At 36.5% G+C, this 9,262-nt stretch overlaps 1 protein-coding gene across 2 annotated transcripts; it reads right to left on the bottom strand.

The window, feature by feature from the left end:
- LOC125189203 (putative 3,4-dihydroxy-2-butanone kinase) lies at positions 1 to 7,246 on the bottom strand. 2 transcript variants are annotated; one of them, XM_048086478.1, is made up of 21 exons: positions 7,228 to 7,246; positions 7,056 to 7,112; positions 6,497 to 6,570; positions 6,352 to 6,415; positions 5,234 to 5,346; positions 5,087 to 5,134; positions 4,814 to 4,885; positions 4,639 to 4,728; positions 4,104 to 4,277; positions 3,637 to 3,720; positions 3,447 to 3,502; positions 3,205 to 3,335; positions 3,034 to 3,126; positions 2,857 to 2,921; positions 2,253 to 2,396; positions 2,133 to 2,176; positions 1,264 to 1,347; positions 1,085 to 1,158; positions 891 to 1,003; positions 711 to 806; positions 1 to 343 (listed from the first exon to the last, which is right to left on the bottom strand). In XM_048086478.1, exons 2-21 carry the CDS (start codon positions 7,093 to 7,095, stop codon positions 212 to 214), a joined length of 1,791 nt encoding a protein of 596 aa, XP_047942435.1. In that variant the 5' UTR covers positions 7,096 to 7,112; positions 7,228 to 7,246; the 3' UTR covers positions 1 to 211. The 2 variants fall into 2 exon arrangements, with proteins under 2 accessions (XP_047942435.1, XP_047942434.1); XM_048086477.1 differs by having other exon boundaries at positions 7,056 to 7,130; positions 7,228 to 7,243.
- Between the last annotated feature and the right edge of the window lie 2,016 nt (positions 7,247 to 9,262).

Here is a 9,262-nt window from a genome sequence, read left to right as displayed (position 1 = left end):
TAGTAAAAGAGATTGAATGGATAGTTGAAGTTGAGTGATGAATATGATAGTAGAAGACAGAGGTGACAACAATACATGATGGAATATAAGGCTCTCGCAGCTTTATGCATCAACACCAACAGCATAAGCGGAAAGCTGATCCTCAACAAAAATTCCCCTCCTCGAGAACAAAAAAAAAAGGATGCCGCAAGGATATCAATGCCTCTTAACCTTACTCATCAACCCCCTTGCACTTGTTCTTTACAGCCAACGCGGCTGCTTTGTACCAACTCGCTGCAGCCATCGCCCCCGGATCTGCAACTGATGCTAGAATATCAGACGACACATATGATGATCGCCCAGCCTGCAAACCCTTGCTCGTTAGTCACTGCTGCACAACTTGAAAAGGTTTCTTAGTCATCTTTTCTTTTACATATTCCACATTCCTAGATAACCATAGTCCATATGGTTTAGGCTAAATAGTTCCATCCTAAATTATCAACTTCATGGATAAATTTGCATAGAATTAAAAAATGATGATAGTCAGGATTATATACGATGTTTAGCTCATGATTTATGTGTGTGCCATCATCATCCTCTTGAATGAAGACACAATTGCAATCCATAATATCAAATAGTTATGATGACCAGCAGATAATATTTCAAACTTCTTGCAAAGTCACCACAGGTTACTATACGTAAAGAAAAGAAAGTTCATGATTAACAATCACCTGTGCTTGCATGTTTTTAGTTGATTCAGCACCGGCAACAGCAGCTTCAGCGGAAAGAACAAATGCCTCAACAGGATCTTCTCCAGAGGCCAATTTCTGTCCATTAAAGCCTTATATATTTAGCCAAAATATTTTGGACCAAAATTAAAAATTGAATGGAGAAAGTAGGCAGCTTCTGACCTCTTTAAGGACAGATGATGCTGGAATGAGAGCATCCAGTAAGGTCCGGTAACCTGCTTTGGCACCACCGTATTTACTGACAGCAGCAATAGCAGCTTCAAGAGCAGCAGCCCCTATATCAAGAAGCTCTGAGTTATCATAGTGTCAGGTGCACAAGTCAAATATAAAAGCTATATGTCATTCAGTCATCTCACATTGTAGTGCTGTGACGCCAGCATGACTATTTGCCTTCAGCTGTGCATAAGCCGCCTTAAAGAATATATCATATCTATTATTGTGAAAAGGAAACAATGCAAAAGTTTCAGTCATTACTGATAAACAACATCCATAACCAAAATACAGTGTCAGAAATGACTATATGAAAGGAATATACAAGATGCCGCTTGTTCCTCCCATGACTTTTCTTATAGAAGATCCAATTTCAGCGACGGTCTCAGCAGGATCATTCAGAGGATAACTGGAAAGTAGATTCAGAAGAAATGCAGAGTAAAAAACAGAACAAGGTAGTGATACGGCTACTTCAATCAAACCCAATTATTAGAATACAATCAATACACATAAGGCCACTCTGGAATGAGAAAAGACACCATGCAAAGTCAGAGGAATATAAAAGCACGAGGCAGCACAATATTGATACAGCATTTTAATTTTGAAAGAGCAGCATAAGAGGTTTAAACAGATGTAGAGATAATTAGGACAAATACGTATTTAGCAATTATTAGTCATTTATTTGATTTGCAAATTCAGACCACGGCAGGGAGAGCTTCTCAAATTCATGATCCTCATTCTCAGCGAAAGTAAGCCCCTCTTAAATTATTACAAACAGCTAATGTCCAACAGAAAGAGGGCTCGCAGTTAAGCCCACCAAGGCTGATCAGTTTATGATAATCTCTCCATCTCCACAGTGGTTACCAAAGGTAAATGGATACAAAAGCCCTGTCACTGAACTTTGGCGATGGATCTGCTTTCAACTTTGGTCATGACAGAAGCAAGCAGAAACGTAAACATGAATACTTTACTGCACAGCCATTTCTGATTTGTTTATTCCCGTGACGAGGCTTCATTAAATAGATATCAACAAACACAATGAAAAAGAAAAGGCGTAACTTCAACCATTCAATTATTATACTGTAATGAAAAAAACACTGGACCACTGCATTGCAGTATGTTAATCACCATTTAGCACAGCAAAATGCCACTGGCACAAGGAGAAGGAAGAGAGATTGAGAAAAGGAGGCTCACCACTTTTTCATGTCTTCAAGAATGGCTGAAGCGCCTCTGGACATCTAAAAAATTAAATGAATTAGAATCACTTGATCCTCCAGATTCACATATTTTTAGAAGACTATAATATACACTTACAGTTGATCCACAGTCACCATCACCAACTGTGCTGTCCCAATCATTTAAATCGTCCCTGAGATTGATAATTGAAGTTGCGGCTGCTTCAATAGCCACTTCAAGAATATGCCCCAAAGGACTTAGTTCTTCAGGGCGACTCGATACCTAACCAGAAAAAGAAGCCAACAAGATTCAGTGAGGCTCATAAGATGTGTTAATGAATATTGTACTGCATCAGAGTGAATCTAGGATACAACTAGCTATTGTTTTATTTACAAAGAAAAGTAGTCATCCATGGATCACAAAGAGAGCAATAAAGGGGCGGGGTTCTTTGAATTTCAGATCTCATATTGACCGATATCTTGTCTACGGCAGGTTCTCAAAATTAGTTTCTGTTGGCCAAGTTATACGATATTTTTTCTAAAGCTGGCATTATAAAAATTGGAATTTGTTTGTGTATAAAGATTTTTGGCCAAGGAGAGAGGAAACAAAAATGAACTATCACGGTGTCCTATGTTAAGAAAGTACAGTTTATACATTACTTAATTAACCAAGAAACGCTGTATTTGGGTGTGCACTCTAATAAGAGACTGAAGCTCCCTTAAAATATATGGCTGAAGCATACCTCATCATTCTTTTTAGAATGAGATGGTGGAACAGGAACAGGGATTTTTGCGGGTGGGCGGTTACCTGAGAGAATTATAAAATTGCATATCTATTTCAGTTACAAGTTGATCTCATTTCAGTAATAAATATCTCAAAACCAGTAGGCAGCATATGACTGTAATAGAGTGAGACTCACCATCAACGGCAACAGGCCAATTTGGAGCCCTAGTTGGGGCATCCAACCGGTTCAAAATTGCTTGGTCTGCTTTCATCACAGTGATTGAAAATCCTGCAACAGAAAATTAAAAAAATGATAATATAAATTTATCATTCTCATAAGCATACATTCTGGCCAGTATGAACTCACCTGCCATGTCGAGAGAGGTCATAAATGAACCAGTGTATACTCTCTCAACAGCCAGTCCATGTTCCAGCTGCAGTCCAGGAATAACCTTTCCAGCAGCGATCATCAGTTCCATAAGAGGAGTGGCCCCTAATCTGCACTCAACCATTGCGAAAGTTTAATAGGGGCAAATGGATTAAAAATAAAATGATTAGGAGCATGGACAGCATGTGTCATAATATAAAGACATTAGGCTCCAGGCTTACCCATTGATCATCACCACAACTCTACTACCACGTGTAATAGGAACGTAATTTGTTTCCTACATAAACCAGGAATTAGACCATGTGGTGCACTAGGATCAGGAGATGACATCCAACACATAAGTCTTCAAAGGGATTTATTATTGAGACCGACTAGATTAAACAAGATAAATGTTAATAATTACTTTCGTACCGTTGACAATATTTGCTTTAGGACATGAGAGACCACAACGTCAACAGGTTGGAGGTCAGCCACAGCAGCACCTGGTTCTCCATGCTACAAGGCAAGCAGTGAGTATCGATCACTTTCCATACATGCGACATACAATATGCAGTAAGTAACTTTGTCAAACCCTTCTATCGTGACTGCTGATTTTAGTAAACACTTACTACAGCTGTCAGGATAAAAAACCTTTAGACATTCAACATTCACAATTCCTTGTATAGAATAAAAAATCAGAAAACAGTGTCAACAGGTAAAGTCTTAGTTAGAAACACAACAATTTTCTGAGTCAATGATCAAGGTTAAAATGCATCTGATTAAGATATCGTAAAGCACAGCCACTGTCACCATATTCAAATGTTGAAAATTTGAAACATTCCGAACCAAAACTAATTGTTATTCCAATTAATATTAATATATTCAAAGTAACTTCTTACAATTCCAAGGCCAAGCTCCATCTTTCCAGGGCCCAAACGATCTGGAGTCACTTGACCAGGCAATGTGCAGACTGACAATGCAACACCCATAGTCCCAACCATATCTGATGCTCGTTTCGCTTCAGCAGCAACTTCCTCTAAAGAGAGGCCAGAAACTGCTGCTGCTCCAGCAATCTATGATTGACAATTTGAGTTCGGAAAATCAGAAACAAAAGTACATATAGAATTGATGCTTCTCAAATGTATTATACAGAGAGACTGGGTGATGTGTGCCAACTAGTGTAGGAATGCAGCCCTGAAACTTTGAATATTGATATTTTAGGATATAATTTGATTAATGTCTAACATGATTGCAATATTTAACAAGTGAATAATTTTCATGCAGAAAACTCTGTTATCATCAGCATGGAATGCTTCTTTTCAACAATAGCAAAAACTAATATGGAAAATAAATAAGCAGACTAAAATTGGCTAGCATGAAGATAAGAAAGATAACAAAGATCACAATGGTGGATCAAGAAGATATATAAACAACCTTATGAACAAGAATGGTTCCAGCTAAACCTCTTCTCCCAGCTATGCCTCTCGGAGGTGGTAGAGAACAGTCATCACCAACAATTACCATCTGTTAACACAAGCCTTGTATGCCCATATCAGCCAAACATCAAATTTTAAGCATAATAAGCTGCCTCATATATTGAGGGACCTACCTCCACTTTATAACCTTCAGACTTAGCCTGCTCAGCTGCCAATCCAAAATTTAGGCGATCCCCGGTGTAATTCTGAAAAGAAACATAACAAGATATTATTATTAAAACTGAACAAGACATACACATAAAAAACAACACCATTACATATCCCCTAACAGGCTCAATAATTTTTTGCACAAGCGAGACAACGACACGGAATAAAATGAATATATGTTGAAAGCAAAAGGTTGTCTTAAAGTTGACAAGAAACTTGGGAACTTCAGTAACAGATACCTTGACAATCAGGAGGCACCCTGAAGGTCCAGTTACAGCTCTGATGCCCTAATGCAAAAGATTTATCATGATTATGTACAAAAAGATCAAAACGAAATAGACTACAAACCAAGTAACGATGTCATCTATAAGAAAATCAAAACTTACTGCAAGAATGGAGTCAACAGGAGGGGATGCAAAAACATCCCCACAGATTGCTGCAGTAAGCATCCCCTCTCCAACAAATCCAGCATGAGCAGGCTCATGACCACTTCCACCTCCTGTATGTTAAGCAACTTTCACCAGGTTCATCAGTGTGCTTAGAGGGCTTCTAATCAAAATTTGAGCTCTTAACAGTTAGTCAGCTAGGAGTTCCTTAATAGTGCCATCAATAGAATACATTTGACATCCAACTAGCACAGAGTTATGCCACTTCCCACATTGAATTATCTATTTTGCCCCTTGTAGAATTGTCAATCTTATTACTTCCCTCTCGGTCAACCAAAATTCAATAGACCAAGTAAAGTGACAGCAAAATATGATTTTCCGCTGCAGCAGGGAAACAAGAGCAAGTGGAACCAAATGAAGATGTTCTTATATCTTCATATAACCATAGCATATTCTTATCAAAACCATTTACTTCTTTTATGGTAAATATCATCTGATTAGATTGATTAAAAGGTATAGGTCTCCAAGGGCAACAACATTAATTGGTTTTCCAAAACTGAATCAAAAGAAACAACAAAAATTTAATTCAGTAGCAATAGCCAAGTCCTTTTACTGGCATCTGGGAAATACTCAAGTTTACACTGATCATGACAGCTACAATAAGATATATCATACTATCATATAATAAAATACTCCCTCTGTCCGCAAATAAGAGTCCCGTTTTTCCATTTTAGTCCGTCCGCGAATAGGAGTCCCAGTTCACTTTTACCATAAATGGTAATAGGGCCCCACCTTCCACTAACTCATTCCACTCACATTTCATTTAAAACAAATATATACAAGTGGGACCCCTATTCCATTAACTTTTTTTACCTACTTTTCTTAACATTTCTTAAAACCCGTGCCGTCCATTAATGAGACTTTTAATGGCGGACGGAGGGAGTAATAAAGAATGAGATACAGTCATCATGCAACACCACCATGTAAAGTTATAGATCCTCTTATGGTCGTATTCTTTTCCATAGTGGTCAAACTGGAATTTCTCATCTGCAAATTAGTATGTATATGTCTAACAACAACGATTGATAACAAAGAAAAGCAGCTATCGATGTCTGGACCTGATATTACGGCTACTTTGTCATAAGTGGCAGCAGAAACATCAGCACGTAATACAACTTTGACCTACATTAAAAGATGTCTATCAGTTGGGGACAATGCACAACTTTGATGCAGGATAAGATATTTGGTTTTTTAGCTACTCACATCAGGGAAACCATCCAAATACTGCAACCCAGGATAGGTTTCAACCAGACCCTCAATGAACTCTGTCACAACATCTGCAGCAAGAGGTACATAAATAAAAATCAAATGCACTAATCTAACACGGAAATAGAAGATTTTTAAATCATCTCTAACAAAGCTGAAAAGTTACAATAACATATATCCAACCCCCAAGTATCTGAAGAAAAAGACAGAGTTCCACTACACTAAAATAATCAAGTAGGCGCTGCACTCACTGAACTTCATTAACTACACAAATTTGCATCAGTACAGGTAGTGGAATTGGCCGGTTATAATTCACATCTACACGACCAATAAGAAATAGAGCGTAATCCGAAATTGGCCTCTCCCAACCGAAACCAGAAAAAGTCAAAGTCTAGATAAAATTAAAGTGCAAATGCATGCATCAATCCGCACACTTCCATAAATTGAAGAATTTCACCCAAAAAGTGGCGAAAACGAAAATGCAGTACGAAAACTTTTACAAAAAAAATCGCAAAAACAAAAAATCAAAGAGTAGCGAGTGTGGAATCATCGTAACCGTTTGGGTCATTAATGAGTTTCTTGCTGCGAAAATCCATGGGTAAATGCGAGCGACCTGCCCAATTAGAAATCCCTAATGCAGAATTAGGAAAACCCCCAAGATTTTAGAGAGAGAAAAGCGATGAGGGTTTAGAAATTTTGAAGAAAAAATGGCTTCTATAGAAAGTCACCTGACTGTTGAATAGTTGTTGATGTTAATGCATTTTTGCTTGTCCGAACAAGAAATTTAATTATTTTTTTTATTTATAGTTACGCCATCCGCCTAAGAATCGTGCCAATGACTGCGACTTCTGTGGATTATTTTTTTTAATTATTTTTTTTCTCTCATTTATCTTTTAGTTCATATAAATATGTTCATTATATTGGCTTGATTATAAAAAATTACTGCATGATTTACACTTTAATTTTCAATTTTGTAATTCCAACTTCAATATACTTTTTGCACTTTGAGGAATTAAAATTTTCTTTAGATTAAACAATTTATGCTTAGTATGATTACATTAATAAAATTATGTAGTCGTTTATAATATTTATCTTCTACTAAATTATGTAATCGTTTATTCAATATGTCACACACACATTTTATAAATCCGGTTCCTATTTTGTGTGTTTGTTAGAGGATATGAATTTATTAAACTGATTTTCAGTCTCTTTCCTATTCTTAAAACGGGAAACACTTTATATTTTTTAATTTTTATTATCTATACATAGAAAAAAAGGAAAAAGTTAGGATGAAGTTACATTTTTTTTTCTCCGTTTTTTAAGTACTAGTTATTAAAGGGGTGCAATTCCAATTTCTTGAGATGGGTAATCTTAAATCTGTCTTCAACCATTGTTATGAAGTTTGTATACTTAAATTACCAAAAATCCGCAAATAATAGTAGTTTAAAGTGGAAGGTAACTTTTTTATTAAATTCGTTATAAAGTAGTGTGTGTGATTTGATCATGAAATATGATTGTTTGTTGAACCTTGTGAATTGCATGAATATAGGATACTCAAAATTCGGGAGTCAAAGAATTTTAGAAAATGTCATTCAGTCATCTTAAAAACAATGTGACAATACTATTATACTAATTTTAGTAATCCTTTATTTTCTTCTACAAGTTACCTATAAAGTTATACCCTCAGGCCCATAAAACTGCCCCAAAGCCCGCTCAAGCCCAAAAATTCTACCCTTAATTGATGGAAAAGCAAACCAACCAATTTCATGGTATAGTCTACTGAATATAAGTAGAAGTAACAACCATCTCCTTCCCCAACTAAGTCCAACTTTATATCACCAACTCGCGGCCACCAAGTCCACCAATTTTGACCAGTGCAAGGTGAGGAGGAAGACAAAAAAATGAAGAAGATGAGAGAAACTGGAGAATAGCTTCAAGAGGCAAAATTTGTCAAAGACTCGAGACCACTTGCCGCTAATGAAGATTCTTCACACCAAAGAATTTTGAGGTTCTAAATTAACAATTTTCATTTTTAAGAATAATAGTATAATAAAAATAATTACTACTACTTTATAAGGGTAATTTTGTCATTTTATGTATTGTATTGTTGAAAATGGAGAATTGATATCTGGAGATTTGGGAAAAACTCCATTGAAGAAGGAAGTAAAAACTGTGAAGAAGAAACTGTCGAAACCGAGAGGATAAAACGTGTTTCACTATTGACTACATTGTGAAAAAATTACAACAAATTGCAACTAAGAGCCTTATATATAGGCTAAGTAAAAGACCAACTAACTAATAAAAAGCTAACTAATTACATTTTATTTTTCTAATTTCAACACTCCCCCTCAAGATGAGAGCAAAACAAATGCAACCATCTTGCCAAGGAAATGAAGAAACCAACAAACAAAAAACATACAAAGTTCTCCTTGTAGGATAGTGATCTTAAAACTCCCTGTATCACATCAGCACCAGCAACGAGGACTTCAACTCTCCTTGCAAGTGATCTCAAAACTCCCCCTTAGTAGGGAATCCATCTTGAGCATCAAAACTTATCACAACAACTGTAACAACACCACATTGTAGGATCTCTGCAGTTTGAGCAGTAGCAAAAGTTGTGACAGCAGATTTCCACCCTAATTTCAAACTTTGAATATGAATGAAGCAACAACACCATGAATAATGCAACAACACCATGAATGAAGCAACAAAACCATCCAGCTTGAGCAAACTTGCTGCAAAGCCAACAATCTGCCTCAAATC

The sequence above is a fragment of the Salvia hispanica genome, chromosome 5 (assembly GCF_023119035.1).
Source record: "Salvia hispanica cultivar TCC Black 2014 chromosome 5, UniMelb_Shisp_WGS_1.0, whole genome shotgun sequence".
Classification (NCBI taxonomy): domain Eukaryota; kingdom Viridiplantae; phylum Streptophyta; class Magnoliopsida; order Lamiales; family Lamiaceae; genus Salvia; species Salvia hispanica.
Note: the sequence above shows the minus strand (reverse complement) of the source record. Positions and strands in the feature narration are given on the sequence as shown.

Coding starts and splice junctions, on each gene's coding strand:
- LOC125189203 (XM_048086478.1), bottom strand. CDS start 7,095: ATGGATTTTCGCAGCAAGAAACTCATTAATGACCCAAACG. Junction 6,571..7,055: donor ACTCATTAATGACCCAAACG/GTTACGATGATT, acceptor CTCTTGCTGCAG/ATGTTGTGACAGAGTTCATT. Junction 1,159..1,263: donor GGAGGAACAAGCGGCATCTT/GTATATTCCTTT, acceptor TCACAATAATAG/ATATGATATATTCTTTAAGG.